Source organism: Rhinoraja longicauda, chromosome 2 (genome assembly GCF_053455715.1).
Source record: "Rhinoraja longicauda isolate Sanriku21f chromosome 2, sRhiLon1.1, whole genome shotgun sequence".
Lineage (NCBI taxonomy): Eukaryota > Metazoa > Chordata > Chondrichthyes > Rajiformes > Arhynchobatidae > Rhinoraja > Rhinoraja longicauda.
Genome location: NC_135954.1, coordinates 92,080,919 through 92,105,036, shown reverse-complemented (window position 1 = coordinate 92,105,036; position 24,118 = coordinate 92,080,919). Strand labels below are relative to the sequence as shown.

Below are 24,118 nucleotides of genomic sequence, written 5' to 3'. Positions count from 1 at the left end.
AATGTGAAGAAGGCCAGAACTCCCATTCTGCACAAAATAATGTAGGGTACTTTATCTACCATTTAATTTTAAACTTCAGTTTACAAGTTGCGACAATTGAATACTTTCTAGTCCACCGATTTTGGGACCAATTATAATTTTGGTACAGTGGATTTTGAGAGTATAGACCACAGGTCAGACATCAGGATGCAGTCTCAACCCAAAATGTCAACCATCGCTCACCCTTCACCAATGTGAGTTCCTCCAGCAATTTGTTTTTTGCTCCAGATTCCAGCAACTATGGTTTTGTGCCTTTGCCATCATGACCAAGGTGATTGTTAAGATTATCTAAGAATTTCACCAGATCTACACAAGCTGACTATTTTCTTTTCCTGTATGGTTTACAGTAGGATGATTGCAGTTAAGAGAGATCACTTCTTATTCTTCTAAATTTCAGAGCATAGGTGCAGCCGACTCAAATCATCTCGTTCAATTATTTCACTATTTAAAGTTAGAATTTTTTTGAGGTTGTAATTATCAAAACAGATCAGAATAAACTAGTTGGCACATTGTATTTAGACTTTGAGTCTTACCAACAAGATATTATTAAACAAAATTAGAGGGCATGGCAATGGTGGTAATCTGCTGGCATTGACTAAAAATTGGTTAACTGATGGAAAACACAGAGCAGGATTAAACAAATCCCGTTTTGGGGTTGGGGGATTATGACTAGTGCCCAAAGATCAGTGCTTGCTGCCAACTGTTCACAATCTATATCAATGATCTGGACAAAGAAATTAAATGTAATTGTTATTTCAAAATTCTCAAAAGGCATGACAGGCTAGGTCAAAGAAGAGGTTTCCATTCACTGGGAACTAGGATCGCAGTTTCAAAATATGGAAACAACTATTCACGAGGTAGATGATGAGAAATATCTTTCCTGAGCGCAATGTGAATCTTTGAAATTCTCTACACGAGAGCACTGTGGTAGCTTGGTCACTGGGTATAATCAAGAGTAAGAGATTGCTAATTCTTCAGATTTAAAAAAATCAAGAGATGTGGAGTAAGTTCAGGAGATGGTGCTGAGATAAAAGTTCAGCCATGATCTTACCGAAGAGTGGAGCAAGCACGAGGGACCAGACATGTTCTTATTTTTTATGTTTTCATTTTTACTTTACTGAAAACCTGAAGACTACTGAAGGTTATCATCTTGACTCTAATAAATGAAACCTTAACCTAACAAGAATTTATCACATATTTTCCCCACCCCAACTTCAACTTCAATGCTGCAGAAGCCACACATACATTTCCCTGGCAACATACTTAATCCTCTTGTAGCTTATCATTGATACAATATGACTCACATCAATAATTTCTTAGCCTGCACATGGAATAGATGGTTTGTGGACTCTATATAACCAAAATAAATTCACTTCTTTCTTTTGATATCTGTATGGAATTGCTTATCATTCTTTTTGGACTTTTCTCTATATCCAGTGCTTGCTTTGCATTGCATATGAAATGCAATTAAAAGCAGGCTGACTGCACATACCTTGGGATGCCTCTACACAAATGTGCATGTGTACAATTGTCTACTGTTTTACATTTCAGATGGAATCTTTAAGGTCAAGTAACCATAGATATTAGAATTACTTTATTAAAACTTAACAGTAGTATAAATAACGACCAATAACTACTAACCACATACCATGGACAGTAAGCATGGCTGATGACTTGTTATCCACTGCATCACATGTGTATTGTGCTTGATGTTCATGTCCACATTGATAAATGATAAGACTCCTCTTCCTTCCTTTAGATATAATGCTATATCCTTTCCCTGGTTTAATCTCAATATTATTCTGTAGAAAGTGAAATGATAGTGACGAGATATGAATTACAGTGATGTACAGCTGAAAATTATTTAAAATCAATCATTCAGTTAATTGTTTTATCCAGACAAGTGTGAGGTGATACATTTTTCTAGGTCAACTGCAAGAGAAAGTATGCGGTAAATGGAAGACACTTGGGGTTGTTGATTAACACAGGGATCTTAGGATGCAAGTGCATAGTTCTGTAAAAGTGGCAATAGCGGTGGATAGGTGATAAAGAAAACATATGGCACACTTGTCTTTATCCATTGGGTCACTTAATATGAAATTTGCCAAGTCATGTTGCAGAAGAGGTTCACCGGGATGTTGCCTGAGTTAAACTGCATTAGCTATAAGGACAATCTTGGGTTGTTTTCTCTGAGGCTTGAAAGGGTGAAAGGCAACTGGTTTGAAGTATATACAATTATGAGAGGAATAGGTGAGGTAAATGAGTCTTTTTTCCCATGCTGGAAATGTCAAATATCAGAGAGCACGTTTAGGGTGAGATGGGACAATTTAAAGGAGATTTGCGAGGAAAGCATTTTTACAAAGAGTGTCAGGTGCCTGGAATGCACTGTCTGGAGAGATGAAAGAACCAGGTATGTTAGCAATGTTAGAAGCATTTAGACCACTGTCTATATAACTCATTATCATCCAGCCCACAGCCAACAATGGACCATTGTGGGCTTCACCTTTTTATGATCATCGTTACTTTTGGCATATCTTTCATTCATTTGTTCTATATCTCTCTATAATCACCATCTATATCTCTTGTTATCTCTATATCGATTCTTTTTCTCCAGTGATGCTGTCTGCGCCACTGTTACTTCAGCTTTTTGTGTCTATCTTTAGTTTCAAACAGCATCTGCATTTCCTTCCTACACAGGAACAGGACCTTCAGCCCACAATGTCTGTGTTGACCATGATGCCAAATTTAACTAATCCCTGTACATATCATATCATATCATCATATATATACAGCCGGAAACAGGCCTTTTCGGCCCACCAAGTCCGCATCGCCCAGCGATCCCCGTACATTAACACTATCCTACACCCACTAGGGACAATTTTTACATTTACCCAGCCAATTAACCTACATACCTGTACGTCTTTGGAGTGTGGGAGGAAACCGAAGATCTCGGAGAAAACCCACGCAGGTCACAGGGAGAACGTACAAACTCCTTACAGTGCAGCACCCGTAGTCAGGATCGAACCTGAGTCTCCGGCGCTGCATTCGCTGTAAAGCAGCAACTCTACCGCTGCGCTACCGTGTGTACATGATCTATATACATCCATTCGCTGCATATTCATGTGCCTATCTAAATGTCGCTTATGCTTCACTATCTAGTGTTTGACATTTCTACCCAGGAAAATTGATATAGTCAGGCACTTAAATTATTATTAGTGCAAAAGTAAAAATATTAATTGGAGTTTATTCATTCATATCAGTCATTATTTTTATGTCAGAAATTATCTCGATATAGAGAAAGCAGTTTAGTGATGGGGCTATATAGAATGAACCTGGTGCTGTTCACTCAACAAATGTATGAATTTTAGTTCTGTGGTAACAGCTCAAGTTATTAAACAAGTTACATGACCTTTCCTTTTGTTTTAATTCAGAGGCTTTAGGCATTGGAATGTAGATGAATTTCTGGGTTCATGGTGTTCCACATTTTATGATGTTCTACATCTGTGGAGTCTTGGATAGTAGAACTGAAGAGGGACATAGGTGCAACTTGTTAATCGTGCCTCAAAAAGCCAAGGACAAGCAATCAATAATTTATCTCTCAAATAAATTCAATTTGAAGCACCATATCTTGGAAGGATGTATATGGTCAATCAAGAGTTAAAGATACAAAATGCCTATAAAATACGACTGAATAGAATTGATTATGATGAGACACCATACAAAACATAATTTCTAATCGACCTGAAACTCACTGAGATACTCCAGCACTTTGTGTCCAGCATTTTCTGTTTTTAGTTTAACTACAAACTGCAGAAACCTTTTCTGTCATTTCCTTCCTTAGGTGAGCATCCAAACGATACCATTATCACCACTGTGACTACCTACTTCCACGTGCAGAACATCTAACAATTGCCCTTGTGTACATTAATGTGCAAATAAACTAATTTCATTGGAGAAACCACATGGGAAGAGCATTGACTTAACAGTGCAAAACTGGTACATTAATCAGCTGTGCCACTAGTGTTTTTAAGTATATTTTCTATCTGCCATAACAGCTGTCATCCATTCCTTCTATTTACTTAATAAATACACAATTTTTGTGTTTTCTTACCTTGAACCATTTAACCTCTGCGTTGGCTCTTGACAGTTCACATTCAAAGACAATTTTATCTTTCTCTGGAACTTTGATATCCTCTAACGGTTTAACAAAAGTTGCTGGAGGCTCTGTTCAATGAAAAAGAGAATAACTGCTATGTGCACAGCAAAACTTACAAGTTTGACCTCTGACGTGCATTATCAGCCAACTTGCATCATATATTTCCTATGGACAATCAATGCCCAACAAGGTTGAATTTTGTAAGGATGGCAACAGCCCCAATTTCATGGCAGAATAGACTGAACAAAAAAAACTGCCATAGAAACTCAGCAGATCAAGCAGCATCTATGGAAAGAAAGTTGTCAACCTTTCGGGTTGGGACTCTGCATTAGTCCTGATGCGGGTTCTTGATGGGAAATATTAACAATTCCTTCCCCCCCCCCCCCCCGCACACAATTGATTGCTCAACTCGCTGAGTTTCTCCAGCAGTTTAATTTTTGCTCCAGTTTACAGCAACTGCAGTCTCGATCCCTCTCAGAATTTGATTACGTTTGAGATATAATAAAATTGAAGTCAATGGGACTCAAGTGATAAAAAACAATTGGCTGAAATCATAACAGGAAATTACATAGGAAAGCCTAAAACTTCAGCAACACATTCCAAGATAGGAGGGTAGACTCTTCTATTTGCATCCAATCCATAATGTTCAGTGCAGAAGCCTTAAATTCCTTGAAAACCACAAGCAGCAAGTCCAACTCATCAAAAGTAAATATACATATGCACATAAGAAAGTGGAGATAGGAACTTTACAGTTGGATAACACTGACTTTTAAACCAAGGTAACTGTTGGAGATATAATTGAAATGCAACATAATTTCAATAAGATCATTAGCGATAACCAAATAATAATTATTTAAATCCATATCTTAGAATTAATACTGTTTGAATTGAATGACAATTTTTTATTTTAACCAACGAGGTAAATGTTTGGAATTGTTGCTTCTTTATTCTATTCTAATCTAATTGATGAAGTGGAGTATTGGATAAGAAATAAAAGTATCTGGGACTTTTTTTACTCAAACTGATGTTTCTTTTTCTGGAAGCAAGTGTGAAACTTATCTAAAATATGTTTCTAATATATCAGTATCATCAGAATATACATCATTGAGCAAATGAATGGATATTGCTATTTTTTCATCTGATGAGTTTCTATGTCTACCATTTTCTCTTATTTTTCCCGAAACCCTTTAAATCTTCCAAAAAAGTTCCAGTCATTTAACTCTCTCCGGGTATTCATTTTCAGTGATTATTGTGAAATTAGCCTTCAGTTGAATGGATGATGCAATAGTGCAATCCCAGTGTAGCACAGAAAAAACGTGTAGAACAGCCATAAATCAGAACAGGCGATGGAGAAATAGACTAGATTCTGTATCCAGGATTGTCAAGCAAGGGTCGAAAAGTGGATCATTGTCACCCAAGAGGCCAGGCAGCTGAGGCCACAAAAGGAAGACAACTCCATGAGATGAGACCTTGCTGATTCGGGAAAGTAAGAAATATTTCGCTTGGGCAGCGTACAGCCCAACGATATGAACATTGACTTCTCTAACTTTAGATAGTTCCTCTGTCCCTCTCTTCCCCTCCCCCTTCCCAGACTTCCTGTCTCCACCTATATCCTTTCTTTGTCCCGCCCCCCCTAACATCAGTCTGAAGAAGGGTCTCGACCCAAAACGTCACCCATTCTTTCTCTCCAGAGATGCTGCCTGACCTGCTGAGTTACTCCAGCATTTTGTGATAACCTTTGATTTGTACCAGCATCTAGTTATTTTCCTAGACTGGCCTGGTAACTTACCTATGTGGAACCGGACTTGAATCTGATTGAGAATTTGTGATCAATTATCAAGGAGTGACTGAAACTAAAGGATTGTGCCATGAAACAAAAGCTCATCAAGGCCATAATTCAGCTATGGTATCAAGATGAAAAAATCCTCAGCAACTGTCAGAATGTGGTTAATTTCATGCCAAAACATGCCAAAGAATTGATAAAGAACTGTGGACATATAATGTTCTAAAGACATAATGGTATATTGATAATGAATAAAAGGTATCCCTGCAACGTGTATTGTTACATCCAAGTGTATGCTTGATTCAATTAATTTGCATAAGGATGTATATTTTCTAAGATTGCTTCTCTTCTCGTAAAATATTTTTTCTAGTAACCATACCGCCAATGATATGAATTACCAGAAAAATCACCTATGTACCAAAAGGGAATCACAAAAATGGTTCTGAAAATAACCTAGAAACGAATTTTGCGACTGTCAGAAAAGGCGTAGCTGGCTATATGAGCATCTTAGTAAGGAGATGATCCCAAGACCAGTCTTAAATTAGCATTTAAAATGAAGTCAAAGAGGCAAGATGTCTATTTTCTTCTACAAAAATAGGAGTACTTTAATAACTCGACAAAGCCTGTAGTTTAAAGATAGATTTACCTGTTACATTGAGTCTTCCAGATGTATGTATACCTTCAGATTTGAAGCTAATCAGTCCTGAATCCTCAATTCTCAAAGCAGACAATGTCAGGGCATGTTTTTTGCCCAGGGTCGTAATCTTGCAGTTGGGCCCTGATTTGAGTCTGACATTATCCTTCAACCAAGTTACTTCCACTTCTTCATGGGAAAGCTCAACTTCTAAAGTGCAAGTTTCTTTCTCGTGTATCTTCAACTCTTCCAATCCTTTGATCAGGTTAATTTTTCTCACTAATGAAAACCAAGTTGTTTTATTAATATGCATAGTGTGTCAGTAAAATACAAAACATTACACGCAAGAAATGACAACTTGCTCAAAATGAATAACTTAGAAAGAAATAGACCTCAATTTGTGGATACTGAAATTAGGTCATGTGAGACCCCACATATTCATAATGATCATCACTTTGAATTAAGGTGTTTGGTTTGCAGGAGATCAGAACTGAGAAAAAATGGGATTTATGTGAACAATTTGATCATTTAATTTTGTACATCTTTCAACTCCATTAATGAACTCTCTCTGATCATATATATCAGAATTGCTCAAGATTTTAATTTTTAGAAAAACCTGTGTCCAAATTATGGTATGATTTAAGCATATAAAAAGCTTAAAACATTAATTTCAAATTATCATTATGAATATACCTTGAAGTTTTATTAAACATTACATGAAAATATGCTTAAAAATAAATTCATACTAAATTTCCAGAGCTACAAATTTTTAACACGAACAACCAATAAATATATGTACTTAAAGACACAGAGATAATCAATGTAATTACGGGTTAGTGAGTCCAACCTCAACGGTAGAAAATTATTGGAAAAAAATTTGAAGGACAAGATTAATCTGTTCTTGGAATGACAAAGGTTGATTAGGGATAGTCAGCATGACTTTGATGATGGGAGATCCGGTCTGACTAATTTGAATACGTTTTTAGAAAAAGTAACAAAATATTTTGATTGATTCAATGTGGTTGATTTAGCCTACATCAGCCTCAGTGAGGCCTTTGACAAGGTTCCACAGTAAGACTAGTCCCAAAAGATTGGTCCTAATAAGATCTAAGGTAAGTTGGCACATTGAGTCCAAAGTTGGCTTGATAATAGGAGATGGAAGGTGATGGTGGCAAATCACGTTTGTGGCTGGAATCCTGTGAACAATGCTGAACATCAGACCATCTCTTTTTTGTTGAAATTGTTTCTTCCCATCTCAGTCCTAAAATACATCCCTCAGCTTTGTCCATGATCCCTAACACTAGACTTGTCTACCATCAGAAATATCAAATGGAAAACAAATAAAACTGCAGATCCTAGAATCTAAAATGAAAATAAATGCAGGAAGAATTCAGGCAGTTTAGAAGCATCTGTGGAAAAAGAAACCAGTTAAAGATTCAAGTCAGGGGCCTGTTCTTAGAACATCAGAAATATTCTTCCTGCATCTTATCTGTTCAGTCCTGTCAGAATTCCACGTTTCCCTTCTCATTCTTGTAAAGTCAAGCAAGATCAGGCCCAGTCATCTCGGTGTCTCTCCATATGTCGTCTTGCCACCCCAAGAATTACTTTGAAGAGTTTTGCTTAATCCTCCATTGCAAGAATATTCTTCCTCAGGTATGAGGAGCAAACCTATATATAATACTCAAAATGTGGTCGTAACAAGGTCATGCACAATTGCATTAAGACATCTATATTCCTGCATTAAAATCCTCTTGCTGTGGCCAACATTTGCCATACTTGTAAAAGAGATAACTTCAGTCACTGTATCATAGAGCTATAAAGCATGGAAACAGGCCAATCAGCCCAACATTCATGCCAACAAGTTGCTTCACCAAGCTGGTCTCATTTGAATGTGCCTGACGCATTTTCCTCCAAACCTTTCCTCTCCCTCTGTACCAGCTTAAATGTATTTTAAATGTTGTAATTGTATCCACTTCTACCACTTCCTCTGGAAGCTCAATACATATGCACCACCCTCTGTACAGTTTTAAATCACAATTTATGTTGTAATTAAATGTGAAAACTTTCATTGTAGTATTAAAATGTGGTAGATTTTGGAAATCTGAATTAAAGTCTGAAAACATTTGATCTACTTAAGAGATTAAACCATGGAGAGAGAAACAATGAACATTTTAGGTCAATAATCGTTATTCAGAATAGATGTTTAAATTTAGTATTTTGTCATTTTACGGTCTTCAACACATTGGGCCAATTCTCAATTCCACTTCTGATGCACTAATTAGAAAAATGAAATGGAGCCTTGTAACCACGATCTCCCTCCAGCCATTATATTTTTATGATGGAGAAATAATTTAAATGTCAAACAGCATTGTCCAAAGATTAAACAAATGGAAATTTGTTCAAACAGTTGAACTTACTTTCAACAGTTAACCTTGCTTTTGTCTTTTCATGAAGTGTTTCACAGGTGTAATTTCCACGGTCAGCTAAGCTCACATTTTTAATAGTAAGTATCTGCCTGTTTCCATCCACCTTAATGTCAATTCTTTCATCAGGTTGAATGATTATATTGTTTTTCATCCATTTGACATCACCACAAAGTTTTGTGAGTTCTACTTCCAAACTAGCTGTCTGTTTTTCTTCAACGGTTATGTTTTCCAATTTCTTCTTAAACAAAGCTGGAGCTTCTGTAAGAAAAGTTCAAATAAATTACATTGTTGTATTGTTCTGAATTCCAGACTCCTGTTACCATCTGGTTCAAATTATTTCTAATTCTACCAATTATCCAAAGTTATAACTCCACAGAATATGACCTCTCTGAAGTGAAATGGATCCTTATGCTCACCCTATCCAGACCATACTGTTTTATATCTCATTTAAATCTCCTTACAACCTTCTCTGCTCCAAAAAAAACAATCTAGTCAACTACCCCTCAAAAGAAAATCATAAATTCCAGACAAGATTCTCAATATTTTTGTTGCAATTTCAAAAGCTCAATCAATTCCATATTAGAATGTGGATGATGCAGTTCCTTAGCTGTTGCCTACTTAATGTTTAATAAATGTTACCAAAATCGCCATGCCTTTATGCTTTATGCCTCGGACAATAAAGAATCCTAATACCTGCTGAACCACCATATTATGGGTGTCCTGCGATCTTCAACAATTCATGCATTTCACTCCCACCTTCAAGAATGTATTTTTTCCCAATAATTTGACCATCACCAAGGTTCAATTGAATTGCATGTAGTTACTCATTCTATTTATTTCTCCTTTTTAAATTAACATTTTAATGTTAACAATTTCCATCCCTTCAGCATCATGCAAGCAACCAGCAAGAAATGGAAAATAAAGTTCAATCTCCCTCCACTTCACTTAACAATTTGGAATACAATTTAATAATGCCTGGCATTTAACCTTCTTTCCCAGATGCTAAGACCTTATTATTTCCTCTCCCTCAACTTTACCTCATCCAATATTTCACATTACTCTTCCTTATCTGAATCATTCCCCTCTTTTGTGAAGACAGTGCAAAGCATTCACTATGAGCCATTTGCAGATATTTTACCTGCACATCTATCTTTCCTTAACAACCTTCTTGTTTGTTAAAACAACTTTTGTTTTTCCTCATTTTATTTTTTAGTTGGAAACTGCCATCAACAATGACATCGAGCAGCACTTATTCAACAGCAACCGACTCACTGAACCCAATTTGGATTTCACTGGAAACACTCAGCTCTGGACCTTATCACTGTTTAGTCTAAACACAGTTACAAGATCTGACTTTCAGATGTGAGATCGGAGTGACTGCTCTTAGCATCAAGATGTCCTGGTGAAACTAAAGTCAATGGGCATCAAGAAAAAATACTGTAATGGCTGATGTCATACCTCACAAAAAAGGAAAATATGTCATAATCGGAGATCAATTATCCCAGGGCATATCCACAGGAGCTCCTCAGGGCTTTGTCCTAGGCCCAATTATTTTTAGCTGCTCTTCCATCATGAATAAAGTGTGGATACTTACTGATAAATTTAACATTCAAATCAATTTGCAGCTCCTCAGTAAATTAAGCAGCCATTGCATTTTACAGCGATTCTTGAACAACATTCTTGCCATACAAGTGCCAGGTAATAACCGTCTCCAATAAGAGATAAGATAATCATTTACCTTTGACATTCAATAGCATTATCAGCATTGATTCCACCACCAAAAAAAATCTGGGTGGTTACAATTGATCAGAAACTCCTGAACCAACCACGTAAGCACTGTAGCTGCAACAGTAGGTCGGAGATAGCTTATCCTGCAGACATACTGTTACTGATAATCCAAGGTGCCATCATCTTGAAGGCATGAGTCGGGAGTATGATGGAATATCAAACACTAGCCCAAATAAGTAGAGTGCCAACAATTCTCAAGAACATTCACACCATCCAAGACAAAGCAGTCCCTATTACTGGTACTCCAAAAAACCCACTAAAGACTCAACCCCTCCACCATCACCACAAAATCATTGTAATGTGTACAAACTACAAAATGCATTGTAGTTACTCACCCAGTTAGTCAGCTCCCACAGTACCTCCCAAACTTACACTGTTCATCACCAAGAAGGACAAAGGTTGTAAGAACACAGAAACACCAATATCTGCAGGTATGACACAAGCCATACACCATCCTGACTTGTTAATATTTCACTGCTCAGTCATTGTCCTTGGATCTAAAATCCAACACACTCCATACCATTATGTGGTACCTTCACCAGAGGCAAACAACAAGTTTCTGGAGGAACACAGTGGATCAAAAAGTATCTGTGGAGGCAAAGGGATGGTGAATATTTTGGGTTGAGACCCTCCATCAGGACTCAGCGATGTCAACGTCTCAGGTTGAAACCTTGCATCAGGACCTGACCAGATTGACTGCAGTGGTTCAAAATGGTTCACCATAAACTTCTCAGGGATAATTTGAAATGGGCAATAAATACTGGCCTTGTCAGTGATGCCCAGATCCCAAGAATGAATGTTAAAAAAACCAGAATTCTCTTTGGCTTGCTAATTTCCTTTTAAATTTTACTCCTAAAATTTCTGTACTACAGTTTTTCCATCAGTCTGAAGAAGAGTCCCGATCCGAAAGGTCGCCTGTCCGTTTATCCTCCACATTTGATGCCTGGCCCAGTTCTTCCATAATTTTGTGTTTTGCTCAAGATTTCAGCATTTACAGTTCCTTGTATCTCAACCAAATTTCTCACCTTGAACTTGAAGGCTGGCTGTTGTTTTTACATTTTCAACCTGTGCAGAAATTTCACATGCATCCTGTATTATTAGTTTTTTGATGGTCAAACTGTGGTTTGTTCTTTCACATGATATTATGTACTTTTCATTTGGCTCAATTTTGATGCCATTCTTATACCAAGTAACTATAGCATCTTTGTGAGAGACGCTACACTTAAAGTCAGCATCTTCTCCTTCCACGGCCACTATACTGCGAAGTTCACTTGCAAACTTAATAATCTTTGGAACTAGGGTAAAGAAAACAATAATTAGCACACAGGAAGAATTGCTTTTGCATTTTAGCCACTAACACACAATGGCAATACACAATATTAGCAAATTTTATTGATAAAGTCTTCTTTTGATAAATTTACAATTAGTCTTTATTTGGATAGATCAAAGCATCTATTTTACAAAGTCAGGTTTATAAATAAACACAGAAAATTATGGAAGTACAATGCATCCAATTGAGGTATTCCAGCTTGTTATATTTTTTAAATATCATTCGAACTTCAACTTAATTTTACATACAGGGCATCCCCAGGTTACAAACACTCATACAAATGATCAAGCTTTTGGACACTGAGACACACTTCTGCTAAAGTTCAAGCGAGGCAAAACATGGCCAATAAAATGATACAAAGCATTACCCTTGGTGGTTAATTTAGCAGTGGTAATATCATCTTTTGATTCACAGAGATATTCTCCCTCATCCTCAACAGTTACTTTGGAAATGGTTAAACTTCGCCTCAGACCATCTGCCTGTATTTTTAATCTGAGGCTTGGGTTAATTTCTGCTCCATTTCGCCGCCACAAAACATCAGCCTTTGCTTGATTTAATTCACATGTAAATACAGCTGTGGTACTGCACAACACATTTACATTTTGTAGCTTCTTTGTGAACAAGACAGGTAAATCTGCAAGAAAAAATTAATTCTAGTAAGTACCGTGTTTTCCGAGCAAAATGTATATAAATTGAACTATCACGTTTCAATTAGTGAAAAATTGTGGTTGGATAAGGATTATGTGAAAAACCACCAGCATCTGCAGCATTTGTACATTTCCCCAGTGTGGGACAAATAAAGGAATATATTATTATATTATATTATCTCATCCTCACAACCGTGACTACTCATTTAAAAGCAAAGAGAGATATAAGATAGATACCTTGCCATCTAACTTCCTATGCTGCCATTAAATTCATCATCATCCAAAAAAGAAACACAAACATTATCAAGCAGAGGAACAAAAGAACAACGCCTCAGAAAAAAAGACTTTGCTTGTGTTTCAATCTCGCCAGAATCTCATCCTTTCGACCCACCTCCAATCCTCAAACTCTGATCTCCAAATTTATAATTTTCTGCATTCCTCCCTCTTTCGTCTCAAAATTGGTAAATACATTTTCCATCACCTTGGTTGAATTTCTAGATTTTTATCCCCAAACTTCAATTTTTGTTGCCTCCTTTGCTTCCTCTGTTTAGCATTGAATTTGTATCCTACTATCTTTTGGGACTTTTCTTCAGCATTAAGCATTATAGAAGTGCAAGTTATTCTTTTAATGCAATGATACAAACATGTCAAGTCAAGTCAAATTTATTTGTCACATACACATACTCGATGTGCAGTGAAATGAAAGTGGCAATGCCTGCGGGTTGTGCACAAAAATAATTACAGTTACAGCATATAAATAAAGTTAATAAGTTACTAAACATAGCACAAAAAGTGTCGACAAAAATTTAGTCTCTGGGGTTATCAAAGTTGACAGTCCTGATGGCCTGTGGGAAGAAGCTCCGTCTCATCCTCTCCGTTTTTACAGCGTGACAGCGGAGGCGTTTGCCTGATCGTAGCATCTGGAACAGTCCGTTACTGGGGTGGCAGGGGTCCCTCATGATCTTGCTTGCTCTGGATCTGCACCTCCTGATGTATAGGTCCTGCAGGGGGACGAGTGTAGTTCCCATGGTGCGTTCTGCCGAACGCACTACTCTCTGCAGGGCCATCCTGTCCTGGGCAGAGCTGTTCCCAAACCAGACTGTAATGTTGCCGGACAGGATGCTCTCTACAGCCCCAGAGTAGAAGCAATGAAGGATCCTCAGCGACACTCTGAATTTCCTCAGTTGTCTAAGGTGGTAAAGGCGCTGCTTAGCCTTACCCACCAGTGCGGCAATGTGCGTTGCCCACGTCAGATCCTCTGCGATGCGGACTCCCAAGTATTTGAAACTGCTCACCCTATCCACAATAGACCCATTTATCTCCAGTGGCGTGTATGTCCTTGGATGTTTAGCCCTTCTGAAGTCCACAATCAGCTCCTTTGTTTTAGTGACATTCAAGAGGAGGCTATTGTCCTGACACCAGAGTGCCAGATCAGCCACCTCCTCCCGGTAGGCCTTCTCATCGTTGTTGGAGATCCGGCCCACCACCACAGTGTCATCAGCAAACTTGATGATGGAGTTTGAGCTGAACCTGGCCCTACAGTCATGTGTGTACAGGGAGTACAGTAGGGGGCTAAGGACGCAGCCCTGGGGGGATCCTATGTTCAGGGTGAGGGAGCTAGATGTGTGTTCCCCCATCCTGACCACTTGGGGCCTGGCAGTGAGAAAGTCCAGGACCCAGGCACACAGAGGGGTGCTAAGCCCCAGTTCCAGCAGCTTCTCAACCAGTCTGCTGGGGACTATTGTGTTGAATGCTGAACTAAAGTCAATGAACAGCATCCTCACATAGCCCCCCTGGCTGTCCAGATGAGAGAGAGCAGTGTGTAGAACCTGGGAGACCGCATCATCCGTGGACCTGTTCGGACGGTATGCGAACTGTAGTGGGTCCATGTTGCGAGGAAGGAGGGCGCAGATGTGCTTCTTGACTAGCCTCTCCAAGCATTTCATGACAACCGAGGTGAGGGCCACCGGTCGGTAGTCATTTAAACACGCTGGAGAGGCATTCTTTGGCACCGGTACAATGATGGATCTTTTGAAGCATGCAGGGACCACGGACTTTGCCAAGGAGAGGTTGAATATTGTGGTGAGCACTGGAGCAAGCTGAGTAGCACAAGACTTTAGTACTCGCCCAGATATACCATCTGGGCCTCCAGCTTTCCTCGTGTTCACACGCGTCAGAGCCCACCTCACCTCATGCTCGGACACCGAGAATGTGTGCACATCCCCGGCGGTGGATCCCCCTCCAGCCTCGCTAGCCAGCGCCCCTTCGGTGCTGTTTTTAGACGGCGAGCTGGTGGTGTTACCCGTCTCAAACCGTGCGTAAAAAGAGTTCAGGTCATCAGCTAAGGAGGAGCCGGCACTTCCGGTTGAGGGGGTGCTGGACCTGTAGCTAGTTATAGTCCGTAGCCCCTGCCAAAGGCGCCTGGTGTCCTGCTGCTCCATCTGTGACTCCATCTTGTCCCGGTACCTCTTTTTTGCATCCTTCACTGCCCTTCGCAGTCGGTAGGACTCTCCCTTGTAGTCGTCCATGTTGCCGGATGCCAGGCCGGAGTTGTAAGCAGCGGTGCGAGCATTCAAGGCCACGCGAATAGACCTGTCCACCCAGGGTTTTTGGTTAGGGAAGATACTGACCCTTACCATGGGGATGATGGTATCGGCTATTGTGGCAATGAAGTCCGTAACCGCTTCCGCAAACTCATTTACGTCTCTGGAACTTGCTTGGAACATGTTCCAGTCGACTTCGCTCAGTGCATCTTGCAGCATGGCCTCTGAATGGTCAGCCCACCGCTTTACGTCCCTCGTCACTGTCGCTTCCCGTACTATCCGTTGTTTGTACTCCGGCAGCAGGAAAATGGCAGCGTGGTCAGATTTCCCAAAAGGAGGGAGAGAAACGGCCTTGTAGCCTTTCCTGAACGGCGTGTAGCAGTGGTCCAAAGTTCTTTCCCCCCTGGTGACACACGTGATGTGTTGGTAGAAGTTGGGCATGACCTTTTTGAGATTTCCCCTATTGAAGTCTCCAGCCACCAGCACAGCCGCATCAGGGTTCTTGTTTTGGTGTTGACACAACACATCGTGTAGGGTGGACAGTGCCACGTCGGTGTCCGCATGCGGTGGGATATAGACGGCTGTGATGATCACCGAGCTGAACTCCCGGGGTAGGTAGAATGGTCGGCATAGGATAGTTAGATGTTCCAGGTCCGGCGAGCAGGAACGAGAAAGCGTCTTAATATTCCCAGGATTACACCAGTTATTATTGGTCAAGAAGCAGACTCCTCCGCCCTTGGATTTCCCAGATTCTTTCGTTCTGTCCGCCCGGAAAACAGTGAAGGACTCGGATGGGCAGATCACCTGGTCAGGCACCAGCGGGGTCAGCCATGTTTCAGTCAGACAAAGGATGTTACAGTTCTTTATGTCCCTCTGGAATCTGATCCTTGCCCTCAGGTCATCCAGCTTGTTCTCCAGGGACTGGACGTTGGCCAGAAGTATGCTGGGCAGAGGTGGACGTAAGGCTTGGGTTCTCAGCCTGTTCCGAACCCCCCCTCGCTTCCCTCGGTGTTTTTTCCGACTTTCCCACTGACCTGCGCTCCCACTGCTGCTGCCGCGGTGCGCTCCTTTGATGATCTCTATTGGTATATCGGTGAGTAGATTTCTGTTTAATAGTGCTCCTGTAGCGCTCGAGTTTAATTTTACGAGCGTTTCCCGGTCGTACATTGGTTAATGCTAAGTGCTAGCACACGCTAGAGCACTTAGGGATAATTTTAAAGTAAACATACCAGTTTAAAACGCACAGTTCCCGCAGAGCTACCACGACGGCGACTGGACTGGACCGCGCCATATGTGGTGATAGGAACTGAGTTCAGAGTTATGTCATAGGGTTGTGGACCTATACTTCATGAAAATGTGCCCAACTCATCCATACCAACCAGGTTGCCCTTACAGAGCTTGCCAGCGCCTGGTCCATATTCCTCTAAACCGTTCTTCTCCATGTACCTGTCAGTGTCTGTTAAATGTCACGATTGTACCCTACAGGTAATATTACCACTATCCTCTGACAGCTTTTTTCCTTTGCACAAAAAAGGTACCCCTCAGATCAGATGAACAGTGGCTTGGGGAGTAAAATGGGATGAAAAGCGTGTGAGAGAGAATAACGGTAGATAGCAGGAGAGAAAAGTAGATAAGAGGGCATGGGAAATGTTAATGGTTTTATAGCTAAGAGTTTTAATGAGGTGGTCATACCTAAGGTGCAGGTAGAAAGTGGGTGACTACCTGGAAAGGGAAAGGCAGAGAGTTCAGGAATCCCATATGGCCATTCCTCTTGAAACTTCTATATCCTTTTGGAGCAGATGAGGCAGAAAAGAAGTTGCGAGAAGGAATGCACCTCATATTTCGCTTGGGCAGCTTACACCCCAGCGGTATGAATATTGACCTCTAACTTCAAGTAACCCTTGCTTTCCCTCTCTCCATCCCTCCCCCTTCCCAGTCCTCCGACCAATCTATCTCCCTGAATACACTTTATCTGTTTGCTTTGTTGTCACCTTCTCCGAGCTCACAATGATCTGTTTTACATTTTCATTGAGCCTTTTGATGTCTTTTGATGTCTCGGTTTCACACCTTACCCTTCCTTATTAACTATGTGTCTCCCTCTCCCTTAACTCAGTCTGAAGAAGGGTCTTGACCCGAAACATCACCCATTCCTTCTATCCAGAGATGGTGCCTGTGCTATTGAGTTACTCCAGCATTTTGTGTATATCCTTTTGGATCTTGTCAGCGGGTGGGGGGGGGGGGGGGAGGGGTTGGAGTTGTGGCCATTCAGGGGAAAGCAGTAGCAGCAATCAAGTCGGTGGCACTACAGCAAAAAAGGGTGGCAGTGTGATAACAATATGAGACTCATTAGTTAGAGAGGGCGAAGGACAGAAGAATCTGTGGACAGGACCAAATTCCAAAAATGTGTGTTGCCTTCCAGATGCCAGGCCTCAAGATGTCTCAGAGCCACTGCAGAACATTCTCAACATTGTGTGGCTGGAAGATCATGCCTAAGGAATTTGATTTTATATTTTGAAAAGGAACCCAAGAAGGCTGATGAGAGCATATACCTATATGGACTTCAGCAAAGCCTTTGATAACATTCTCCATGTAGGCTGTTCTGGGCGATTTGATTGTATGACATCCAAGAGAGGATTCAGAATTGGCTTCATGGTAGGAAACAGAGGTGGTAGTGAAAGGATATTTTTTGGATTGGAGGATTGTGACTAGTGGTGTACCTCCGGGGTCAATGAGGGTCCCCTTGCTGTTATCATCTATTTCAATGATTTGAATGAGAATGTGTACGGCATGATTAGTAAGTTTACAGATGACCCAAAACAGGTGGTATAATGGACAGGTAAGATGGTTATCAAGAATTACCGTGGGATCTTGATCAGCTGGACAAGTGGTACGTGAAATGGCACATGGAGTTTAATTCACATACGAGGTGCTGCATTTTGGGAAGTCAGACAGAGCAGGACTTTCAGGGTGAACCGTAGGGCCCTGGTGAGTGTTGTAGAGCAGAAGGATCTTGGAGTATAATACATAGTTCCTGAAAATGGCATTACAGATAGATAGATTGGATGGGTGAAGACAGCTTTTGACACGTTAATCATCAGTCAGGGAATTGAGCATAGACGTTGGGATATTTTGTTACAGATATACATAGTTGGTGTGGTCATGGTGAGTATGGTGATCAGTTTTTGTCAAAAGCTGTCCCTCGAGTGATCCTTATTATAATTATTACACATTAGCATAGTTATTATAATTAGACACTTACATGGCAACAATTTAGGATATAAAAACCTTGCAAATATCTAAAAACTAACGTTATGGGTAGGAATTTCTCTGAGCTACCCTTCCATGACTGCCACTATGTAGAATCATACCAAACCAATGGCAAAGAAGAGAAAATCCTGGTAGAAAAGCCCTCCAAGGGATATCTATATTTTGAAAATACTTTCATAAAATATAAAATGAAAAGAGGCAGTAAACTATCAAAAATGAATACTAACCTTTAACCTTAACATGGAAAGTCAATTTCTCTCCAGCTGTTTCGCAGATGTAATTGCCTGTGTCCTTTGACTCAGCATTCTGAATAATAAGTTTTCGAACTGTTCCTTCAGAAACAAGTTTAATTCTTGGGCTAAGAGTGAGAACTTTTCCATTTATGGACCATTTGACTTCAGCTTTGCGTTGTGACACTTCACAACTGAGAACAGCATTCTCTGATGCTTGAACCATTATCTCCTTCTGAACTGATGGTTTATTGGTAAATGTTGGCTGCGGCTCTGCAAATGAAAACATTTTAAGTAGTAAAATCTATTAGATATATGAACACAACACTTTTTTGATGTTGTTTACCACCCCTAGCCAGGTATTCAATTATCCCTAATCTCAGTAATAACATTTGTAGATTTGCTTTTAATTCCAACCCGAAACATCACCTATCCAGAGATGCAGCCTGACCTACGCAGTTACTCCAGCATTGTGTGTCTATCTTCGGTATAAACCAGCATCTGTGGTTCCTTCCTGCACTATTTTCTATATTCTTTACCGTGTAATTTGTTTCTTTAATCTAATGGATCTTGTATGAAATAAGATGGCTTATCACCAAGTATAATTATTCTTCAAACATTATTATTTTCCCCTTAGAATACTCAAAAAATTTAACTTTCGGAGATAGGTAATCCTCCCATTTATATTCATTGCACTGAACCAACAACTTGGATCAGTCTGAAGAAGGGTCTTGACCCGAAACGTCACCCATTCCTTCTCTCCAGAGATGCTGCCTGACCCGCTGAGTTACTCCAGAATTTTGTGTTTAACTTGGAGTATTTGCCTGTTACACTAGAATTCCATTTGTGTGTCCCCTTTCAGGTATTATCTCTATCTGCTAAGGTTCCATTGTGGACTAAAATGTGTTAATTACCAAGGCAGAAAGCATACAATTTCTACCATAAACAGTCTGTTTCTTCATTCCACCTCTTGCCCAGCTCCTATTTCTTAACTTTATCACATTCTGATAAAAGGTCATCAGCCAAAACATTTAGCTGCTTTTCTCTGATCACAGATGTTGCCTGACTCATTGGGTATTTCCAGCATTATCTGATGTTCCTTTCCCCACCAGTTTGAATCTGCATGATATGGTATTCAAAACAACAAACAGTGGGAGCAGTTTCTTTGTATTTATCCTATCTAAACATACAATATGATCTGATGTATCTATCAAATCACATTTTGCTTCAAAGTGAATAACCCAGCACTATTCTAACTACATAGCACAAATTCCTTATCCTTGAAACTACTTCAATGAATCACTTCTGCATTCTCCCTAGAAACTTAACAGCCTTCCAGGTGAAAATTTGGATGAAATACTTCAATTGTTATCTAATCAGCATTTATAAGGGCTCATGAGTCCATCATAAGTTTTACAAAAAGGCATGATACCAAATCACACACATCCTCACCTCCAGAAGCAGTGGCAGGATATATCTATCTTGCCTCGTTAAATAACAACTCCACCCCACACCCCCAATAACAACCTCTCCCCCAGACAAAACCCCATATCACAACCACTGACTCCCGATTAACATGGATCATTCCTAAATCTGCCCAACTATGAATCCTACCACTGTTTTGCCTTCCTAATTTCTGGACAAATGGCCAGATTTAGGATGGGAAATTAATCCTAAAATATCTAAACTATATGTTAACAACATTTTCCTTTTTTCTCATGTCGTACAGGTTTTTTCTTAATAACCAGTGAAGAAAATAACAGAAAGAAGCAAAAGTTTGATTCTACACATTAGAATTGTTAATAAACATGACAAAAGGTAAAGATCTTTTCAAACAGCTACGAACCTGTAACCTGAACATTAAAGCTCAGTTTCTCTCCCGCTGCTTCACATACGTATTCACCTCCATCTTTTGATTCAACGTTATGAATGACAAGCTTACGAATTTTACCATCTGATTCAAGTTTCATTTTTTTACTCTGACTGAGCAGCCTTCCATCTTTGAACCATTTGACCTCAGTTTTGGCCTGTGACATTTCACAGCTGAGAGTAGCATTTTCTGACTGTTGGACCTTTAGCTCCTTCTGAATTAGATCTTTATTTGCAAATCCTGTTTCTATTTCTGCAACCAACAAAAGTTAAATTTTAGACAGAATGATGGAAAAAAATTAGTAATCAGAGAACTCAAAATTAATAAAGGTATAAAGATACAAAATGCTGGAGTAACTCAGCGGGACAGGCAGCATCTCTGGAGAGAAGGAATGGGTGACGTTTCAGGTCGAGACCCTTCTTCAGTGATGTCAGGGGAGTGGGCAGTACAGAGATAAAATGAAGTCGGAGACAGTAAGACTGGTGGGAGAACTGGGAAGGGGGAGGGGATGGAGAAAGAGGGAAAGCAAGAACTACTTGAAGTTAGAGAAGTCAATGTTTGTACCACAGGGTGCAAGCTACCCAAGTGAAATATGAGGTGCTGTTCCTCCGATTTGCACTGGGCCTCACTCTGACAATGGAGGAGGCCCAGGACAGAAAGGTCAGATTGGGAATGGGAGGGGGAGTTAAACTGCTGAGCAACTGGGAGATCAGGTAAGTTTGGGAAACGATCGCCGGGCCTACGCTTAGTCAAGCCGACATACAGGAGTCCACACCTGGAACAGCAGATATAGTAGATGAGGTTAGCGGAGGTGCAAGTGAACCTCTGCCTCACCTGAAAAGACTGTCGGGGTCCTTGGACGGAGTCAAGCGGAGAGGTAAAGCGACAGGTGTTGCATCTCCTGGGATTGCAGGGCAAAGTACCTGGGGAAGGGGTGGTTTGCGTGGAGAGGGACGAGTTGACCACGGAGTTGCGGAGGGAACCGTCTCTGCGGAAAGTAAAAAGGGGTGGAGATGGGGAGATGTGGCTCGTAGTGTGTTCCTGTTGGAGGTGGCAAAAATGTCAGAGGATTATGTGCTGTATGCGACGGCTGATGGGATGGAAAGTGAGGAGAAGGGGGTCTCAGTCCTTGTTGCGAATGGGGAGAGGTGGAGCAAGAACAGAGCTGCGGGATATCAAGGAGACCCTAGTGAGAGCCTCATCTATAATGGAGAGGGGAACCCCTGTTCCCTAAATAATGAGGACATCTCCAATGACCTGGTATGGAGAACCTCATCCTGGGCGCAGATGCGGCTTAAACAGAGGAATTGGAAGTAGGGGATAGTCTTTACAGGGACGGAGGAATTGGGAGTAGGGGATAGAGTCTTTAGAGGGACGGAATTGGGAGTTGGGGATAGAATTAATAATTACATTAATAAATTATCAATAAAGATTTATCGGGAGAATTAATCAGTATATTGCAAAATTGAAAAGATGAACAACGTCAAGTTACCTATTCCTAAAACAAATAATGGCCCTTTCACTTCCACGGACAAAAGATCTAACATTGAATGATAATTTAGAGCAAAAAAGTGAGTAAACACAGTAAACAGGCTGAGAGCGCATCAATGCTCTAACACTGAGAGACAGAAAAAGCAGAATGAGACAAGATTTGCACCGACTATCTAGCGGTCACTCCTTGATACAACAAACCTGGTCCTTTGTTCCCGATAACAACAGATGACTCTGATTTTGTCTGCTATTACCGATAGCCATTATAAAGACGCCCATAATAATGAGCTTAGACCGTTAAGGTTTTTTTCTTATTTTTCTAATGGTGAAAGAAGAATTAAAATAAAAGGAAGCAGACATTTTATTCTACACATTAGAATTATTAATAGACATTACAAAAGATAAAGATCGTTTCAATCAAACAGCTACGAACCTGTAACCTGAACATTAAAATTCAGTTTCTGCCCTGCTGCTTCGCATATGTATTCACCTCCATCTTTTGATTCAACGTTATGAATGACAAGCTTTCGAATTTTACCATCAGATTCAAGTTTCTTTTTTTTACTCTCACTGAGTAGCCTTCCATCTTTGAACCATTTGACCTCAGTTTTGGACTGTGCCACTTCACAGCTGAGAGTGGCATTCTCTGACTGTTGGACCATTATCTTCTTCTGCACTAGACTTTTATTTGCAAATCCCGTTTCTATCTCTGCAATCAACAAAGTTTCAATTTTAGACAGAATTATGGAAAAAAAAATAGTAATCAGTGAACTCAAAATTAATAAAGATTTATTGGGAGAACTAATCAGCATATTGCAAAAAAAGAAAAGAGAAACTATATCAAGTTGCCTATTCCTAAAACAAATATTAGCCCTTTCTCTTCCACGAATAAAATTTCTAAATTGATTGAATGATCATTGAGAGCAAAAAAATTAGTAAACACAGTAAACAGCATGATAGCATAACAATGCTCTAACACTGAGAGGCAGTAAACACAGAATGAAACAAGATTTTCTCCAACCATCTAGCGGGCACGCCATGATACAACAAAATTGGTCCTTTGTTGCTGATAAGAACTCACACCTCTGATTTTGTCCGCTATTACTGAAAGCCATTATTAAGACACCCATAATAATGACAGTAGACTGTATAAGTTTTTTCTTATTGTTTTTACAATCAAAGAAAAACTAAAATAAAAGGAAGCAGAAGTTTGATTATACACATTAGAATTGTTAATGGACATGACAAAAGGTAAAGATCTTTTCAAACAGCTACGAACCTGTAACCTGAACATTAAAGCATAGTTTCTCTCCCACTGCTTCACATACATATTCACCTCCATCTTTTGATTCAGTGTTATGTATGACAAGCTTACGAATTTTACCATCTGATTCAAGTTTCATTTTTTTATTCTGACTAAGCAGCCTTCCATCTTTGAACCATTTGACCTCAGTTATGGACTGTGACATTTCACAGCTGAGAGTGGCATTCTCTGACTGTAGGACCATTATCTTCTTCTGAACTAGATCTTTATTTGCAAATCCTGTTTCTATTTCTGAAACCAACAAAAGTTACATTTTTAGACAGATTGATGGAAAAATAATAATCAGTGAACTCAAAATTAATAAAGATTTATTGGGAGAACTAATCAGCATATTGCAAAAAAGAGAAATTACATCCAATTACCTATTCCTAAAACAAATAATGGCCCTTTCGCTTCCATGAATAAAAGACCTAACATTGATTGAATGATAATTGAGAGCAAAAAAGTCAGTAAACATAGTAAACAGGGTGAGCGCGCAACAATGCTCGGACAATGAGAGGCAGTAAACCCAGGATTAGACAAGATTTACTCCAACCATCTAGCGATCACGCTCTAATACAACAAACTTGGTCCTTTGTTCCTGATAACCT

The 24,118-nt window shown here is 39.8% G+C and overlaps 1 protein-coding gene across 1 annotated transcript in view; it reads right to left on the bottom strand.

The window, feature by feature from the left end:
- Positions 1-24,118, bottom strand: part of obscnb (obscurin, cytoskeletal calmodulin and titin-interacting RhoGEF b) — a 368,207-nt gene that overhangs the window by 287,887 nt on the left and 56,202 nt on the right. The window contains exons 13-22 of the mRNA XM_078423526.1: positions 23,484-23,759; positions 22,638-22,913; positions 20,690-20,965; positions 18,841-19,116; positions 12,524-12,790; positions 11,852-12,121; positions 9,030-9,296; positions 6,625-6,891; positions 4,151-4,263; positions 1,688-1,841 (exon numbers count right to left, since the gene is read on the bottom strand). Of these exons, the coding sequence (XP_078279652.1) occupies positions 1,688-1,841; positions 4,151-4,263; positions 6,625-6,891; positions 9,030-9,296; positions 11,852-12,121; positions 12,524-12,790; positions 18,841-19,116; positions 20,690-20,965; positions 22,638-22,913; positions 23,484-23,759 (2,442 nt within the window). The remainder of the gene's footprint in view (positions 1-1,687; positions 1,842-4,150; positions 4,264-6,624; positions 6,892-9,029; positions 9,297-11,851; positions 12,122-12,523; positions 12,791-18,840; positions 19,117-20,689; positions 20,966-22,637; positions 22,914-23,483; positions 23,760-24,118) is intronic.